Raw genomic sequence first — 20,194 nt, forward strand, 5'->3', positions numbered from 1 at the left:
CTGTACCGTGTACCCTCAAGCCAGAGCTCTGGTACTCAGGTTTCCCGGTCCTGCTGGTGTGAACAAGAACCTTGCTGTAAATAATTTCTTCCCCACCGGAGCCGGGCAGTTATGTAACACGCATGTTTGGTCAGAACTCTGCTGAAGACATGAGGTTAGAGTGTGTGCTACATAATCCCAGAGTTCTTTGCACAGCTCTCAAGTTCTTTGAAGCCACCGTGCCTCCCCCCCAGTTCTCTCTCAACTCAGGGTGGGTTCCACTCTTTATTCCTTGCACTACAACGCCAAATCTCAAAGCAGTAGGCTTTGTTAATCTGCAAGACTGATTCTATGTTTTTTCCCCGTAACTATCCTTTGTTGCCTAATGTCGTGTCCTGAAATGTTTTTCATTAATTTGCCTTTGTTCCTGGTGAAAGTGTAAATCTGTTTATTGTTATTTCACCATAGCTGTAAGAGGAAGTCTAAATTAGACTACTTAATTTCTAGTGTGGAAAATATTAATACAACTATTGAACAGTATCTCTTTCGATTTAAGAATAAAAAGGGGTCATGAGATAAAACAGTTTGAAAGGGGGCTGGGGATTTAGCTCAGCGGCAAAAGCGCCTGCCTGGCAAGCACAAGGTCGTGAGTTCAGTTCCCGGTACCGGAGAAAACCCACCCCCCCCCCCCCCAAAAAAAAAAGTTTGAAAGCCATAAACTGATCTTCCATAGGCGAGTTTTTCGACGGACAGCTAAATCGGTGTTAGCATCTCAAGGCCTTTGATATGCTAGTGTGTACTGTTAATCCACAGGAACATATGTAAACGCAGCTCTGTAGTGGGAATGACAAGGAATGTGTGGATGTTTTAAAACCACATAATCACTCAATAGCTCAGTTCAGTCTTTGATTGCCAATTAACTGTTTCCCAGTCTGCTCAATTAAAAGGCCCTCGATTTACCCAATGAAATTGATAAGCCTTATAAATTGGAAGTTGTTCCAGGTATGATACAAATAAGCACGGATTGCTTCTCAGTACACTCTCAGTCCACTTTCTTCCCTCAAGTTACACATACCCCTTTAGCCTTCAGAATAGGTAGTGTCTAGGAATGGATTTTGGAGCAAATTAAGACATGTTCACAATCAGGCTGGTTTAATTCCCATCAATATACATTACAGACCACTTTCACCCTTGCCGGGAGTAGAAGGGGGACTAAGTCTAATAACTGCCATCTTTGGGGGTGGGGTGTGTAATGAAAATACTCCCTTTTTAGTGTAATGCCCTTTTCTGCCTGAGGCAGCTGAGTGTACCCAGACAACACTGCATTCTTTGCAATTTACAGAGTTGAAATATGTGAAAAAAGCACCTCAGCTTCCAGGATTTAGTTGAGTCAACATTATCCAAAGAGTGGGGAGTTTCTAAAAAGGGTCATGCTAAGCCTCAGATTCTGGCTGTCTGCAGTGATCTGTAAGTGTAGATAAATCTAAGGAATATTTTCTAACAGTGTGCCCACTCTGAGTCAGTTTGGCTTTTTTGAGGAATGTATTGAAAGGGCTTCTATGGCCCCAGCTTGCCTCTAGAGATTGTGCTTCAGGGGCTGAAGTGGAGGTTGCAATTCTGTTAGTAATCCCAGTTGTCTAATGCATATTTTAGGAAACTATTCCAACAGAGAAGAGTTAGCCAGCAGGCTGTAATGGGGCAGAAGGACAGGGATGATGTACAGCTGAATGCCAGCTCTGAAGAGCTGAAAGGTGATGCCTGGCTCCTGGCGTACTTGCCAGCGTAAAAGGCGTATCCCTGTCAGCACCTGTAAGGTGAACGGGTAGCCCACAGTGTTAACTGGGCAGAAGGGTTGATTGTCTTTAAGAGTGCAATGAGGGTAAGGAGCCCAATGATGTCACACTAACAAATAGCAGTTACTCCAAAAGGTTAATTAAAAGACACTAAAATAGCAAGCCAAGATTTTATTTAAAATGTAAAAGAAATGGTTCTTGTAAATGCTAGTAAATAAAGAAAAAGGATGTAATGCTGTCTTCTACAAGTTAGCCAGCCTATCCAAGTACAGGGTAATATACAGTACTTAATGCTCGTAGAATTTCACAGTAGTTTAGTGTTACAAGACTATCTGTGTCTAGATTATGAAGAGATTCTCAGTGTGATGCTTAGTTTTGAGTTGCACCTTTACTGAGCATGGACAAGAGCTCCTGCTCCCTGGCCATAGCCAAATCCCTTGGGCCCAAAGTTCTTTGCATAACATCCTACAAAAGAAAAAGAAGAGGTAGTACAAGTCAATTAAGTTTCGTTAGCATTAAGGCAAACTCCATAAATTAAAATTGGCGATGCCAAAGCATTAAAAAAAAAAAAGTGCCTCATGATGAACATCCTCCACTGAAGGCAAGTACAACCATTCTGGTTCCTGCTGAGTTATAAGCGTGAACGTCAGGCCGGCTTAGTTATATACTCGGTAATACCCACGTATATTCATATGCTTTACTTCTAGCATGAAGTTGAAAGACTACCTGTGTGTGGTGTTTTTTCTTTGTTTGTGGGATGTTTTAAATGACCAGAAAAAGACTGATTTTGTGACCGTTCAGCATCTCTGGTTCTTGTATGTTTAGATAGCTGGTGACACTGTGTCTGCTTTGCTGTTTTCTGAGTACAGTGTTTTTTTGTTTTACACAGATGGCACTTCACTGAGTAGTGGCCAGTGTGAGACAGTCATGGATAGCAGTAACGAATTCATGTTACCTTTACAATAGATTTCACCTTCTTTCTCAGTCAGAGTTGTTGACTCAAGACTCTTCCCACACTTGGCACATCGGAAACAGTTTTTGTGCCAGGGCTGGAAGAGAAATGTGTGTTAGCACATTTTGAGAGGACTCTTTCCTTAGAAGTGGCAGAGGTGCTTCAGGATGATCAACCCCACAGCAAGCTCTGGACTGCTGTGGTTCAGCTCAGTAAGAAGGCTGCAACTTGCCCTCCTCCCCATCTACAAACTTACCCATAGAAGGACTGACTTTAAACTTCACTCACAGGAGACCTGGGCTGGGAGCTGAAACATAGAAGGGCTATTTCCCTAAGAGCAGTATCAGGCCTTGGCTAAAAACCAGTCTGCCCCCTTAGAACTGGGCTGCTCAAGGAGCTGATGTAACTGGTACAAATCCCCACTGAACTAGCATCCAGTGTACTGACCCTCGTAGCACTAACTTGCATATTCCAGGTTCCTAAGGTCTGGCCTTTTTGCTAAGCTTTAGGGGCATCATCCATGAAAATAAGTTTCTCACAAAAGCAGAGATTTATGAAGTAAAGGCATCTTCATAAAAGATGATTCTGATGAAAATTTGGTTTAAAGTTGAATTCAAAGCAGAAGCTAAAGCTCTAGGGTGGAATGGTGGGGAGGACACAGAGCAGAGCAGAGTCACTCCCTGTTGCTTGGAATCGTGCTTTACCTTCCCAGCGCCAATGATCTTCTCAGCAGCGTACACGGAGTCCCCGCATCTGGAGCACTTCTCAGCACCCCCAAACTTCTGAGCAAATTTCGATGTGTTCGGATTTGTTGTAGGCCTGTGGGGCTGGACACTTGTGGAAAGGGAGAGATTAAATGAGGCAAGATTTCCCAAAGGCCCTTGTCAGTCCACAAGCAGGAAACAAGGAAATTCGGTTAACTGCTATCCAGTCTCCAGAGCAGTACAGGAGAAAAAGAGGAAGTTAATGTCAGGTGTTGGCCAGAGTTATTTAACCTGTATGGACTCACGATGACTACAAAGAGCCAGCCACACCAGCTAAGTACCCGTGAGTCTGAACACCATGTCATCTCCAGTGCTAGCCTCTCTACTATGCTATTTACATTTTTTACCCCCGATTCCTATTAATACCACTGGAATCACCTAGCTTTGTACTTAATAGATTGAAAAGGACAATCCTGCAAATAGGTCAGTCTATAAAACTAAGAAAGTTAACCATGTTTTATAGACTCTTGTTTCCCAGTACATCGAGGAAGGTAGAGTGTGAATAAACTACTTTGTTTACGAGAACATACAGATTTCCCTGTTATGTGTTCCGTTTAATTTTACTTTTTCTCCAGGTAGATATTCACAGGTCACCAAGGTAACTCATACTGGAGCAGGGCAGCTTTTCCATTCCATAACTAGGTATACTTCACGTGTGCAGAACATTCACTGGGCTTGCAGACCTTTTTAGAGCATTAGAGGGTAAGCAGGCAAGGCCATGACAGCACTGAGCGAGTAGCTAGTGCCAGTGTTTCCTACTAGAAAAACAATGTTTCTTGATTGTATTTTATTCAGTCACATACATTTATAAAAATGAAATAAAATTATAACAGAGATAGCACCTTTTATAAAGTAATTTATTCAAACACTTGTAGGCTCATCTCCAATATTCTCATTTTTTTGAGTTAGTAGTAGTTTTCCATATACCCACTGAAGTTGTTTAATGCAGTACTCTTTGACTTTTGTGGGCACTGTAAATGTTTTAAGCAGCAAAAGACAATTCAAAGTATTAATTCACAATACAGGTTTCTTCAGTTGTCCCTAATGTTTTAAAAATATCTTCACAGCTTCACAACTGATATGCTTATTTTTAAACTGTTCTTTAAGTTTGTTAACAGTGATCTCCAGCACTTGCAGTTAGGAATCTGGAGAATTTCCAGATCTGCCAATTATCAACAAGAACTTCATACAGATTATCTTCTGTGTATCTTTTACAGCTTCATAGGGAATGGAATAGTAACTGTTATATTATAGATAAAGAAATGCGGACTCAAAATTATTTGCTGAATTAGGAAATTGTGAGCTAGAACTTAAAATGAAGGTCTGCCGCTAGGGAAACGTTCTTCCAACTCAGGGCTGCCGCAGAGACCCTTGTAAAAGAAGTTGAATCTCCATGAATATTACAGTTGCAGCATGCCACAGGCTGCTCACGGAGAATCATTCAGGCCTCCTGGGAAACAGTCATCCTGCCCCTGGTCCCGAAGGGTGACAGTGTGGCCAGACTAAAAAGGAACAGGCAAGGCTGCAGATGGAGACAGGCCAGCACAGAGGTTTGTCAGTTACTGGAGAGGCCGAAACGCAGGAGTAGGAGGAGGCTGCACAGGTCTTCGTGACTTTGAATTACGGCCACAACCTTTGACTTAAAACTTTTGGGGTCAGGAATGAATTTAGCTTTAGTAGAAGGGATGGTGTACAGCTATGTGTTTTGAAAGGTTTGAAATGAAACCTTTCCAAGTTGGAAAAGAACAGAAAGTGCAATAAATTCTAACAAAGGGAGGCTGGGCTCCTGTGAGTACGCGGCAGCGAGCAAGAGGCAGCTGTCGTACCACTGGTGCACAGTGAGGCCCCAAGGCGCAGAAACTGCAAGGAATTCTGAAAAAGAGGAGAGGCTTGAAGTACCCACCGCGGCAGAAGAGCCCAGGGTTTGGAACCAAACACACTGATTCAAATCTTGACTTCTCTGTGATGTGCCCTTTAATACCCTCATCTGTAAAATGGGGACAGATTAGCTACACCCCAGAAGTACCCTGTGAGGCTTACACAGAATGATGCAGACAAGTGGCTGCTCAGTAACAGTTATGCCCAAGCCAGAATGCAGTGTTTGAGAGCTCCACAAGGAACAGTGTGACTTTAAGAAAATTACTTAATTGGGGGGGTGGAAGGGGCTAGGGACTGAACCATTGAACCCACAGCTTACACGCAGAACTACATTCCTAGCCCTTTACTTTTTATTTTGAGACAGGACTCACTAAACCTAGGATGGGTTCAAGCTTGTGAGCCTTCTGTCTCAGCTACCACCCCAGCTTCAATTTATCCCGCAGTGCAAGAGGAAACTACCGCGGAGGACTGCTGTGAAGATGAAGTGAGTTAACGTGTTAACACTGCATTTTGTCTGCATGACGTACTGCGCTGTCCAAGGAGAGCCCCCCCTTTTATTAGAATACGGTAACAGTTTTGGCTTCTTCAATATAAAATGGATGTACAAAATGATCAGTTCAAATGACAATAGTAATTAGGAGGAAATTCCAAGTGAACAGATGATGTAGCCTGAATATGAAATACTACGTGAACCTTAATAAATTTAGTACCCTGATACTTTGGTGCTAAAGTCTGCCACATTTGTTTTGAAGAAATCAAAGCAGGGAATGAAGTTAGAGAAAAGTAATTTCTTGATGAAGAAAGTCTTACACTGATGGAGGAATTTCCACTGACAGCTGCACATACGAAATACCTCTGATTAGATATCATATTTCCCTTATCCTTAATTTCATGCTACCTGGTCTCCAGAATGCTATGAAATAGAAGTAAACACTTGCTTTGGAGAATATGATGACTCCTTGATACTACTATTTCTATTTTTTCTTTTTTTTTAAAACAGGGTCTCACTATGTAGTTCAGGCTGGTCTTGAACACTACGGAGCCCAAACTGGCCTCAAACTGGCAATCCTCCAGCCTCAGCCTCCCGAGTGCTAGGATTACATGTCCTTGATACTTCTTGCAATACTATGAAACCAGAACTAGAATAGTAAGGACTGTAGGTCCAAAACTGTCTGTTTTTGTTTTGTTTTGTTTCTCCTAATAAGCTAAAAATCTGGAAAGCCCAGCTTCCTGTCCACAAAGCAACATTAATTGTAATTCGTATCTGAAGGTAGCAAACATCCTCCTCTCACCTCTCTGGCTTGATGCCCAGCCGCTCGCCGCGGTCCATGTTGAGTGTGCCAGCACCCTGGCCATAACCATAGCCTTTTGGCCCATACTTTTTTCCATAGCAGGATTTGCAGTAGATCTCTTCATCGTGAATTGCCACTGTTGTACTGTCTAAATTTTTCCTGCAAACCACTGAGGGGGAAATGTTAGGTTTTATACATTCCAACAATACACTTTCCTTAGAGGAGCAGAGTCTACAAATGGTAAAAGCACAGGCTCTCTCATTCATCACTTATCTTATGATCTGCCAAAACTTAGAGCATCAGTCAGCTACAACTGGAAATTATTTAAACCTTCCTCCATGATATGATGATAGTTACTTTAGGAAATTAGCGGATCCCTGTGATGAATGTTATTACTATGTGTATCTAAAATGTTCCAATAAAATAAACATGGTTTAAAACAAGTGTCAGAATTTTAACACTCGAAGTATCTAATTGCAGCAGGAAGGAGAGGAGTTTCTGAGAGGCTGTAATTACACGAACAGAAAGAACTAATCGTGCCCTACTCCCAAACCCTTGTCTCAGTCTTCCACACTTGGTCTTTTCAGCCTTTTCATATTGAATACTATTACATCACCCCCTGACACAGTAAAAGGATAACGTTTTGGCAGGGGAGTGCCTCGGTATCCCCTCTTTCCCCCAATAAAGAACCCTCTGGGACAAAAAAATTTTAAGTCCAGCGTTCTAGCTTTCATCAGTAGTCTAGGAGGGGAAAGAGCATTATTATTTCCTCCTTCCCACCAGCCTCTCCAGCAAGTATGTCTGAAAAGCCAGCGGTTTAAAGTCAGCATTTGTTTTCCCTTCCGTCTCAAAGGAGAATACATTCCTCCTTGATGGATTTCTTGCCACAAGGCATTTCCACGTGTCCCACTTCATAAAACTGCCAAATGTTACCATGTTTTATCCAGACATTATTTCACTTTCTAAAACTTCAATTAAACTTGAGAAAAAGTAAATTGTGAGGGAACTCATTGGTAGCACAACTGGGCAGCTGGAAATCAAAGAGAAGTTTAGTAAGAAAGGGAATTTTACCCCCTTAAAAGGAGGAAAGGAAGACAAAAGGAAGAGGGAAAGATGACCAGCTAGCTAGCTTGTAAAGATAAACTGTTTTTCACTATTTTAGAGTAAAATAACACCTACTCTGAAACCACTGAGGTTCAAGTACTGAAACATTTGCTTACCGCTAACCTAAAGCACTAATACCCTTAGCAGTATGAATACAGATAAATGTAAAAATTTTTGAAAAAAATTAACCAAGGCAAGTTCAGTTGTATGCAGTTTTACTGTAAGACCCACCCCTCCTTTCCTCATTTCTCATCCTTACTTCCTGCAGTAAATTCCCAAACATTTGTAAACTACACTAAATTGGTTCCTTAAAAGGCTTTAGTCAGCAGAGACAATTAGAAAAGAGAAATTAAACATGATCACTAAGGGGCTAGGGATTTAGCTCAGTGGTGCAGCGCCTGCCTGGCAAGCACAAGGACCCAAGTTTGAATCCCTGTACCAAAAAAAAAAAAGACCACTAAGAACTTGACATTTGGTAAACATCAACTTTGTTGTAGTGTAGGCATTGTGGCTTAACATAGATGAAACTGAACAATTTCTAATACTACTTTTTCTTTGTTTCTATACTTTCTTGGTTGTAAGCATACTGAAAAATAGATTGGAAAAATTTTCAAAAATCACTAACTTCTAAAAGAAATGGTTAAACCACATCTTGTGAGAAATACTAGCTTTCATGGTGGTGTATACAGCAAACGTTCGTATGTATTACTTTTACTTTTCATAAATGCAACTTTCTGTTGTCAGTTTCCAGTTACGTGTGAAGCAGTCACACTTAAAGAGGTCCAGACACCTTGAATGCTATCTCCTACCAAAGTAGGGAAATTCAAATTTCAAAGAAGTTTTTTGTGAGTATAGGTAAGCAAGTGATTTTTTAACATGCCGCTTTGTACAGTGACATACTTCCCAATACTATAGATAAGGAAATTATCTTATATGGGTGACAGTTCTATCATTTAAGTGAGAGGATAATTAATGGGCTTTCAGTTTTCCTGACCTGCCACACTACTGTGTTAAAACTGAAGAATTATTGTCATTAGAGGAGACCTGTGAAGGAAGGGAGCTTCTCTTCTGTTCTGCATCTGTCCTTACTGGGGACTTACTGACTTGAGAACAGGTAACGTGTTGTTTTATGTCCTGCTTCCTTTTGGCAGCAGAAGTCTAGCAGCAGTAGTGGTTCCCCGTGTGCCCGTAAGGCATCTGCATGTCCTATGCTGCGTCCCCTCAGACTCAGAACAGCAGTAACCAGAAGTAACTCCAGAGACTCATCAGCACAGAAAACAATCGGAACTAATACAGAAACTGCTGGCATCTGATTTTCAGCTATGAAAATGATGTAAATTAAGCAAGGTTTCAAAGAGAAGGAGCCCCACACCTTGAAAGAGAAAACTGGGTGGAGAAAGGACAATTCATTTATTAAAAAAGAGTGGGGCGGAAACTGTGCTGGGTGCCATGCTTCATGCAGGGGAGGGACAGAGAAAGAGAGAGAGAGAGACGTTTGGGCCACTCCTGTCCTTGCTGCCGGCCTGAGCACTTACGATGTCCAAGACAACAGACAGGTAAAATCACTTGTACTTTGGAAACTTTTGAAGCAAAACTCCAATTTTTTTTTTTTCCGTGAAAAGGCAAACGGAAGCATTTTACACAGAGGGCTACTTACTGCACAGAAAGCAGCAGCGGTGGAAGCTCCTCCCGTCACACTGCACCTCCTCAGCGTGGTACACAGTCCTGGCGCAGGCCCCGCATTTGTTTCCACCTCCCCAGACCGGCATTCTGGAGGAATAAAGCGTTCATCAGCATGGCCCATGTGCGTGTCCGACAAGCTCCCTAGAGAGCTATGTAAACCCACGAGACAGCTGCAGATCTTGTTTCTTTATGAACCACGCAAACCACATCTTTTGAAGCCCTGCGTTCCTCCAAAATAACCCCATCTCTTCTCCCAAATTACAGCTCTTTCATTAGGAAACTCTGGCTCATCATGGAAAGGATTTTCCCCTGCTGCAAGACAAAGAAGTTGCTTTCAATGGCACGTTACAGGTCGCCAGGCATAAAACAAACTATGCCACTAGAATCCATAGGAGATTAAGTTGTGTGGGGAATGGAAAGGCAAACCTTACACCACAGTCTGTAATGAACTTTTTTCTAAAACTCAGCTGAAGATCTTACTCTTGGGTGGAAGTTTCTACTACACGCTTAATTCATTGTAACAACCCTGAATTCTTTTTTTTTTTTTTTCCGGTACCAGGAATCGAACTCATGACCTTGCGCTTGCCAGGCAGGCGCTGTGCCGCTGGGCTAAATCCCCAGCCCAACCCTGAATTCTTAACATGTAACATATATAAGCTGTGACACTTTCTAGGACAAAGAAAGTGTACTGCCTTGCCAGAACAAGTTTTCTATTTGTCTGCTAAAGTAATGGCCATTTACAGCAGAAATAGTTCCATGTGACTAGCACAACTGCACGCAGGAGTCCTGCTGCAACCACAACCAACAGCCACAGAGGGCTGTGACGGAGCTGTCTGTGCCTCACTACTCCCCACGTCCACTAGTGCAGCCAACGGTTCGCCTTCCCACCGAAAGGACTGTGAGGCTGTAAGGCCCTCCCGGCAACATGAACTGTTTGTAAAACTGTGTCAGAACAGCCTCTGAACAACATGGCTCAGACAATGGTTGAGCAGGAAGTTTAAATCCTAGGCTATCTTAATATTCTGAACATTTTCTACTCTCCCTTCTCAACAAACTACTGGGCCACAGTTTAAACGCCTGGTTCTGAAGGGCCAGCATCCACAGCTGCCTTTACCAGTACAGTCATCCTGCTAAGAAGACATGTTATGCCTGCCCTGCCCTGACTGGTATCTAAAACACTATAATAGTCTTTTTTTCTGATCATCCTCTTCAAACTTCCTTTCTGTAATCCGTGTTTACGGCCCTTGCCTGTTAAATTTCTTTGGATAAACTATTTGCTGCTCTCAGAAATAGCTGGAAAAGAAAGGTGAGACTTTCCTACTAGTGCAAAACCTGGCCATAAAAGAAGGAAAAAAGAAGGCTTCTAAGTGGAAAAGACTAAAGAAATCTTTGATTCTTAATGTAAAAACAGTGACTTCTCATCCTATCCCATTAAGATGGTCCAGGATCCAACAATTTCCTAAACACTAAAGCTTTCCAAAAGAAAGATTTATAAAATTAACCATTGTGCTGGGCATCTTGCCCTTCTGGTAATACTTTTCCCAGACACCCATCTCTTTAGTTCATGTGACGAACTTATTACAGTATGTTCTTGTGATGGTCACACTTGTTATCAATTCAAGCTGACATTCACGTGAACACTTGGAAATTTTCTGCAGCTGGACTGTGATTTGTCTGCTCAAAACACATACGAGCCTAGTTCCTCAGTGTAGCAATGTTGGTAATTGAGACCTAGTTCAAGGTTTTTGGCTTGGGAAGACTCCACCCTCATGAAGCGACTTATGTAGTTCATTCAAGAGTGGCTTGGTTATCACAATAGTGGGTTGTTATAGAGAATCCAGCCCCCTTTATCCCTTCCTCTTTTTGGTCATACCTGCTTACCTGTCCACTTTTCCACCATGCACAGAGCAGCACACGGCCCTCTCCGGAAACCGGGAAGATGCTGGTACCCAATCTTGGACTTCCCAGCCTCCAGAACTGTTAGCCAATACAAAACTTTTTTCTTTATAAATTGACCTAGTTTGAGATATTCTGTTATAGCAAAAGAAAATGTACCAAGACAAAACTTTTAATAATTTTATGCCACAACAACTAAGAATATTATCAGTGGACTCACCTTATTGAATAGAGAATCAATGAGTCAGTCTGTACTTAAGAAATTTTTTTTTAAAATTCCGTTTTGGCAAAACTTGGTCCTAGTGTATGAGAACTAATGACCAAATGTGGAAGGGGGCCCAAAGACTGAAGAGACAGACAGGTCCAGGACTGCACAAAGTGCAATACAGGTGTAATTAGGGAATTATGGACAGACACATGTCTTGGGTGATAGCAAAAAAAGGAGGATCCCTACGACCCAAGGCAGGAAGGAGGTGATATGCTCAAGTAGATAAAGGTGGGGCATGGACAAGCACAACAGCTCTCAAAAACTCTTAGCACGTTCAATGCTAAGAAACAGTCCAGACATCAGTGGCCAGCTCAGCTGACTCTTAATGACTTTTTTCCCCCAACAGGAATTTAGATAATTACAAAATGGAAGTTACAACCAACATGGCTACTATCACTTCAAGCTGAATTCCTACATATTCCTTCACCACAAATAGTATAAAAAGCACTGGTTTAGATGGTATTAATTCTACCCCTATCTTTGCCTGTTTTATGCTGCTATAACAGGATACTAGAGACTGAGTAATTTATAAAGAACAGAGATTTCTCATTTCTGTTCGAGAGAGGTTCAAGATCAAGACACCAGCAGATTTTCTGTCCAGCAAGAGCCCAGTCTTTGATTCCAAGATGGTGCCTTAAATGCTGCATCCTCCAGAAAGAAGGAACATTCTCCTCATGTGGCAGCGGAGGAGCAGAGAGCAAACCCTCCCTCACAAGCCCCTCCTCTAGTGCCATCAATCCATTCATTTCTAAACTCCTCCAAATGGGCCTACCTCGCAACACTGCTGCACTGGGATTAAATTTCAACATGAGTTGTGGAGGAGACAAAAACATTCAAATCAAGGCAATCCTGGCTTCAGGACTGGGCATACAACTCGGTCATGGCCAGTCAGAGCACAGCATCCCCCCTTCTTCCACAGTTGTTGGGTTAGGAATGGGCACATAACCCACTGTAATTCAATAAATGTTGAACTCAGAGCTCCGATGGAGAACTGTGTGCATATAGAAGAGGAGGAGCTAGCAGCAGTCTAGGTACTGCAGAGAAAAACAATAATGATGCTTGGAGAGATGCTTAGATCCTTTCAGCCCGATTCAGCTGTGCTTCATCTTATCCTGCACTCCTCAGTTATGTGAGCCAATAAATTTCCTTTTAAAGCCATTTGGAATTCCAGCTCCCGGTCCCTGAAACAAACAACATTAACACACAAGCCCACACACACGGGAGAGTGGAGTAATACAGCTAGTTATCACTAAACTGCTGGTATCAACTTGCAAATGGCCTACTCCTCTTAATTCAAAGGATCCACAAATGTTAACAGGGTTACTGTAAAGACAACCACCCAGGATCAATATCTTGCAACAACAGGGCACATTTGCAAGCTTTCCTTTTATAGCTACATAAATCCTTTATTCCCATTCCTGGAGACATGTGCTCCTTTGCTTAAACCTTGAACAAACCGTGAACCTCATTTGAACACCAGAGACACAAAGCTTTGGCTGCAGCAGCCTGTGCTGGCTGGAGTTAGGAGTGCAGTGAGTGACACTGACTTTGCGCCTCACCTCCAACGTTATCTGTGTTTTGGAATGCTCACGGATACCACAGAGGTTCCCTTGTGAATCCTAAGGAAACCAAAGGGAGAGTCCAGGCCTGCGGAAAATGACACTACAATCACTTGTATTGGATCGCAGCATGAACTGGCTCTAAACTACTTTACTGTTGTTGAGACATTTCTGTCAAGGCATTTCTCATTATATTAGAAAGTCAACTACATCAACCTAGTACCTTTCATTTTCACACCTACCTACTTTGGATCAATCACTAATAAGGAGCCAGATTTCTATCAAGACAAAGGTTAGATTAAGTTGTCCCTACATAACATTTGAAAATACCTTTTTAAAAACTTAATTACTTTATGTTATTCTCTTTCTTGAAAGTGAAGCACAGCGTGGATTGTTTAAAAAGAAAAAAAAAGAGGCAATACAGTATTTTCCCTTTTTTAATGTAAATCAGGGTTACTTTAAATTCATTGGTTATGAATCTGGTCTAATTTCTACTACACATGCTATACAAGCCATTTCTTTTTTTAAAACTGAAAGCTGGTTTAATTTATGGATATAGCTATAAAGCCATTTCTGTCAATGGTCCACAAAGCTTTTGCCCATGAAGGGTCAGGTCATTTCTGTATTCCCCATACTGTCTCCCACATTATTTGGTTTATATCAAACCATTTTAAGTTCCACCCAGGTTAAGGGTGCTCCTAAGAGTTTCTGCATAACCTCTTCTGCGATACAGGCAAATAACGTACTACCACATCCTTAGCAAGTTTCAGCGGGGTTAATGCTTTCATTTTTAAGATGGATAGTGGCTAGATGTAATTTGGTGTTTATATCATTTTTCTATTTTGTATGTTTCAAATATTTCATAATGGAAGGAAGGAAGATGGGTAGGTTGATTGGTTTAGACAGACTTAAAATAGTTGTGCAACCTCAGCCTTAGTTTTCTCTTTTTTTTTTGAGACAGGATCTCACTTTGTAGTGCAAACTGGCCTTGAACTCACTATGTAGCCCAGGCTGGGCTCAAACTCACAGGGATCCTCCTGCCTCTCTGTCTCTCAAGTGCTGGGATTACAGGCACGGACCACCATGCCATGTCTCATCTTGTGACCCCTTGCTACCAGAGATATAATGGAGATAAAATTGGTACTCCGGTAAGAAAAACCTCCCGAACCCCCAAAACCATACAGCCACAGAGTAAAGAACAACTTAGCTGACTGATTGGTCACTCATAATAGTGCGCTACAAGTACAAAAACAGCTCCACTTGCAGTGATGGTTAAGAAATGAAGTTCAAATTTACACTTTTAGGCTGAAACCCTATGGACCTTTCCTGAATTTGGCAGAAAAATAGGTGATGATCTCCCTTTGCTGTCACTCTTGGCATGGTTGTGCATACTAAGAAAAAAAAGTGCAAGGCTTCATTTTTCTTACAAGCCTTTGGCCGCTCTGCTCCACAACAGCTGGCATTAATCACAGCAGACTGGAGCTCACTGAGTAATCTGGGCTGCATGCCTTTCCCAAATCCTATGCATTAATTTACAGAATGGCAGAGCAGAAATGAAATCCCACTTTACACATGTATCACAAAATAGGCCAAGCAGGCTTATTCTCTGTTTTTCAGTCATTCAGTGTCTAACAGAGGTCAGCCCCAGCATTCAGTCACAGTGCTAGACCGATTCAAAGGCTTGGTTTACATGTGAACACCTACATGCCATCTCTCTTTCCCATTTCTCCCCAGCCTCGGGCACCACCCAAAATTCCTAAGACTTACACTTCAGGGAAATTAGTGTAGTTTAAATGTGGTTCACCTCGTGGTCAAGTTACCATTCTCTAGACAACCGAGAGCTGCAAAGTGACCACACAGGTTACCGTTACGCCACCAGTGCTACATTTACTGTCTTTATCTGCTCTGTATGACCTGCCCGAATCCATGCATTTCAAGGCTACATGTCACCACTTACAGCTTAAGTCACCTCATCTGGAAATCTGGAGAAACTGTGTCCATGCACCTAGATTTTAAATGCTTCCAGAGAAGCATTTATTACTACATATAAGGCTTTTTTATTACTGGAACCTGGTAATAGTCCAATTTGTCAAAAGAGAAAAAGCTATTATACACTCATCACATCTTGCACCACATCCAGGGGAGATTTGTACATTAGTCGCACTGCCCCAATTACAATGATTTTTTTTTAAACAAGACCAGAGTTGGAGAGTTGTAGTTAATTAGAAATTAAGCTTTACTTGGTGCCTAATTTCTCTTCTGTTTGATCCGCTTTCCTTAACTAGTGAACTCCACTGAAGCAAGCATGAGCTCTTCGGGTCTTGGTGATCTGTGTTCCATCTGGCTGCACCCACTGCAGCCACATCGTCAACCTGGCCTCAGCATAAAGCTGAATTAGGAACGTGGGTTTTACACGCATTTCCCTCATATGTAAAATGAGGTTAACAGTACTTCCTTACAGAGTTACAAGAATTTGGTGAGATAGTAACTGCACAGTAGGCGCTCAGTAAATGATAATGTTTGTCATCTATCTGTAGCAATGTCCAACTTTTATTATCAATATTCATCCCCCCATCTATCTATTTTCTCATTCTACTCCCAACTCCTCCCCATCAAGGCCACTGGCTTTTCTCCCTCCTTCATCCAACTAATTCTTGAATTCATTTCTGTACCTCAGTCATTTTTCTAGGTTAGGGACAGCTTATAAACACTGCACAATGCCTTGCTATTTATGAAACTCTCATAATATAATTGTATAGGTCACACGCTGGGGACCAGGGAAGTAGTTCAGCATATGCATGGCTCTGTGTTTAATTCCCAGCACCACAAAGGCAAAAAAAAGTATTGTAAGCTGTATATTGAGTTAGGACCTGATAATAAAAGGGTACAAGGAAGAGTACCTGTTTCTCAGGACAGTCTACTTTGGTGGGGAAAACATGTAAACAAACAATGGTAACACAACATAACCAACTCTACAGAGTCATGCAGAAAGGGCTTTCAGAAAGGGCCTTCAGAATTCTGCATCATTTTAATTTTACAGGGATGGCCAAATATATTTATCTTACAGATCCACTGACAGTAGATTCCTAAAACTATGTTGAAAAAGACTGATTTCAGTCCAGGTTCTACTTTAAAGATTACTATGATGAACACAATATCTGTCATAGAAATTGCAGTATGCATGTCACCTCTTAGACACTGTTGCTATAACAGAAAGAACATGGAACATACCATTAGACAGGCTTAGGTCTGAAATACAGTTATCAACTGTAATCCCGGCAAGGTCTTTAACCTCTGAGCCTCAACTTTCCTTTTCACTTGGAAATGGATGAGAACTACACCTCATGGTTGCTTATAAGGATTTTATGAGCTAGCATTTGTAAAGTACCTGGAAAAATGCCAGGCCCCCAAAAGCACTGGCTTCCTTTTCCTTGAGGAGGACTATTGGGCCTGAAGGTGACCATTCAGTTCAACCTACTTCAGAGTCCCTGATCTTCAAAGAAGGCTGATGTTTTGACTCTAGAACCACAAGCTGTCCCCGAAATTCTCATATCTGATGCTCTGCAAAGACCATTTAATCAGTGAGAATTATCAACCCTGAGCTGTCAGATTATGTGTACAGGAATGCACTCTCTTCCATCCAGTATTGATCTGTCTAAAGAAGCAGTTAGTGAGTGGCTTCTGTTTGTAAATCCTGTACCCAAACTGCTACTTTCCACTAGAAAGCTCTCTGCTACTCCTCTCTCCTCTCCCCTAAGTCCAGCCTCCCTTCTACCTAGTAAATTTTCCTGTGTCCACCTTAGCTTCACCATTCTAATTGTGTATCCTGAGACCACTTATGCCTTCAATTTGGAGCATAGCAAAATCCTTGACACTGATTTGGACCACTACCCGCCAAATCACTTCTTATAATTAAAATGCAACTATGATATACACTTGGTAATCCTTACCCTCAACATCTGCCATAGCAACCCACAATCTGTGCAAACTGCAAGACATTTAATTACTCAAACCATTTATCATTAGCATGGTCTTTTACATGGAGTGAAATCTAGATTTAAATGCCAAGACTCCCGTTTTTTGCCAAATGGTCACAGATTGGTTACTTGATCTACCGGTTTTCTTAATTTAAAAATGGAAATAATGCTTGCTTATACCATAAAGCAGTTTGGAGATAAACAGTATGTGCAAAACACTTAAGAGACTATATGATAAGTAATGATAATTATTTTTATAAAGTTTATTATATCCTTTATGTTAAATAGTTTGCTCATTAACTTAATCATAATGACTAAGGTACAGATTAGCCATATTTTAGTTTTATGAGTAGGGAACCCGAGGCCTAGAGATGTTAAGTGGCTCATAACTGTGAATCCAAAATAAAATAACCAGTGCAATTTCAAAATGAATTCTAATTCAAAATTATTTGACGATGTTTTGCTAAAAATAAACTGGTGGTAACAAAACAAACAGAGCAGTACTGACCTCTATGGCTATGACACAGTTTCTTTCAAGGTTGGTATGTTCTATATAGTTGTGTGTTGGGCAAGGTTTCCATTTCCTCTTCATTTTTGTCTTTTATGAAGGCACCCTGAACCCTACTTTCCCACAGGGAACTGTAAAGTATCTTGGCCTTTATGTATCACATGATGTCTATCCTTTTCTTACTCGGCAAAGCAAATCAGTACTGTTGGTGCAATGAGATCTTAAAAAAAACTGCAAAGAACCTGATATCTTCTGCCAATCATTCATAATATACTTCTATCAGTTCATCCTCTATGATGTACAACAATAAAATTGTTCCCCATCAAAAATTGTGCCTCGCTGCTCTAGAACTGAGGTGGAGAAACACTCCACTAAATCAGGATTCCTAACCCGGGGTCTATATTTTCCCTTAAATTTGGGGGATCAGTTAACTTAGTACCAAGTACTTCACCTTTTGCACTTGAAACACTTTAAGGGGGTCCAGAGACTTCACAGGATTGTCAAGAGGTCTGTGACATAAGAGAAGCAATTAAAGTCCCCACCTACAGATAGGTAATCCAGGCCCCAGGGGAGTTGTCGTGCCAGCCAAAGAGAACCGAAGAGGTGGCTGCAAATATCAGCCAGGCAAAGGCATGGTGCTTTGAAGGAACTGATGAATAGCTGCTAAGGGAGGAAAGCTGGCTTCCGGGAACGGCCTCGGAGACACTGTTAAATCTGAGTCAGCTCTTTCCTGAAGAGACTTTCACTGATGGCCACATGCATTCAGAAAAGTTCAGGATGCAGTCTATTCACAAGGAATTCCTCAGAGTGCATTCTGTACAAGCACATACACTTCTGCAAAGTATGTACTGTTACACGCATTGTACAAGGCAAAGCAACTAAGGCCAGAGTAAATTATGTGTCCAAGGGCATCGAACCAATGGGTGCTGGATCTGGGATGTCAGTTGGGGCCTGATCGGCTTTCGTTCCACCCTTCCTGCTGCATCACCCCTCTTTCCCCTCAGGAGGACCCTCTCCCCATTTCATTTGATGCCTCTCATTTTTAATGCACAAGAAAAATCAGAGGCCCAGATCACAACAGCGCAACAGCTGTATCTGGACCCTGGTTTGAAGGCTCGTTTATTGCTACTGCCCCCACTTCATACCAACATTCTTGATGTCTGAGACTAAAAGAAACTTCCCTCCAAACCAGGTGATTCTGCAGCTTCATCAGAACAGGCCTCCAATCAGTACTGCTTCCAGCACAGCACTTGGCATATACCAAGACTGGTCAAAACGTACTGAGGACACTGGGAAGAATCTGTCAAAAATGTATGATAAAAACTTGAGATAAAACTTAACAACTATCTATTGCTTCTGTCAAATTCAATCTTCACTCCCCTCAACTGCACCTTATTAGTTCCTTCCTTTCTTCTTCAATTAACCAGTAGTGTGGTTCTGGTCTAAGCATGTTCAAAGCCCCCAAGCAAATACAGTTACAAAGATTCACAAGGTACAGATCCTGCCTCGAAGGAAACACGGCTCTAACTAGAATGCAGTGGAAAAAGAAACGTGAGAATCAGTGACAAAAATTTCAATGACAATCAATGTGAGAACGATGGAGACCAGGGAGCACTTCATAAAAACCGCTTGTATTTTGGTATACAATTTTGAAACTATGTGAAATTCTGCCTTTTAAAACCTATCACCGACTCTTCTTGAACGCTTCAAAGTATAACCAACTTTGTGGATGTCCTAGTTGAATTCTTTGTTTTTTATAAGTATAGCTTTAAAACAGGTTAAGTAGAAAAGACCATTTTTCACTTCCCGAGTCAAAAACTTACGACCCAAATAAAGGAAATGTTCTGTATTGAAAGGCATTTATACACTAAAAATGTGCTTCGTTTGCAGACTGCAAATAAAACAAGCTAAACTTTTGGGTAACCATTTAAACAAACACCCTTCACAAACGTCCGGGCTTCCAAGGGGGAAGGGGAGTCTCTGGTTGAGAGAGCACCACCCCCAGGGCTGCCTACGTGGAGTTTAGAATCCAGCTCTGAACCCAGAGCTTGACTTTTAGAACCTGTTGCAGAATTTCACAACCAAGTATTCTTGCATCTCTGTACTTTGAAGGTCAGAAAGTTCCGGAAAAAGCTAGAAGCGATCGATTGCCGTTTATTTCACTGCTGTTCCTTCCACGTTTAAGGTGCAGCGCTCGGTGGGCAGAGACCACCAAACAATAGGGATGCCAGGAGCTCGTCAGCAGCCGGGAAAGGATTCCGGGCTCGGTGGGCTTGGAAGCCCCCTCCCCTCCCCTCCCCAGGCCGGGCCCGGGCAAGGGGGCCCGGTGCGCACCCCCGGCCCGCAGACCCGAGCCGCCCCGGCCCCGGCCCCTCCGCGACAGAGCCGGCCCGGGAGGTGGGCGCCCGGGGCTGCGGGAGGATTCGCAGCCACGCGAAACTCCGGACCCCGCTCCGCCCCGGCGATATCCAGAAAGTAAAGCTCGGAGGGATTATTGAACCGCCCCGCAGCGGGGAGCCGAGGGCAGCGCCTGGGCAGAGC

General features: G+C 42.2%; 1 protein-coding gene across 1 annotated transcript in view; it reads right to left on the reverse strand.

Moving 5' to 3' along the window:
- Nucleotides 1–1,908: 1,908 nt before the first annotated feature.
- Csrp2 (cysteine and glycine-rich protein 2) overlaps nt 1,909–20,194 on the reverse strand; it is a 19,075-nt gene continuing 789 nt past the window's right edge. Inside the window, exons 2-6 of the mRNA XM_005374348.2 lie at nt 9,420–9,532; nt 6,659–6,827; nt 3,429–3,558; nt 2,728–2,821; nt 1,909–2,237 (exon numbers count right to left, since the gene is read on the reverse strand). Coding sequence (XP_005374405.1) covers nt 2,161–2,237; nt 2,728–2,821; nt 3,429–3,558; nt 6,659–6,827; nt 9,420–9,531 — 582 coding nt within the window. The 5' untranslated portion in view covers nt 9,532 and the 3' untranslated portion in view covers nt 1,909–2,160. The remainder of the gene's footprint in view (nt 2,238–2,727; nt 2,822–3,428; nt 3,559–6,658; nt 6,828–9,419; nt 9,533–20,194) is intronic.

The sequence above is a fragment of the Chinchilla lanigera genome, unplaced genomic scaffold, assembly GCF_000276665.1.
Source record: "Chinchilla lanigera isolate Chin_1 unplaced genomic scaffold, ChiLan1.0 scaffold00004, whole genome shotgun sequence".
Taxonomy (NCBI): Eukaryota; Metazoa; Chordata; class Mammalia; order Rodentia; family Chinchillidae; genus Chinchilla; species Chinchilla lanigera.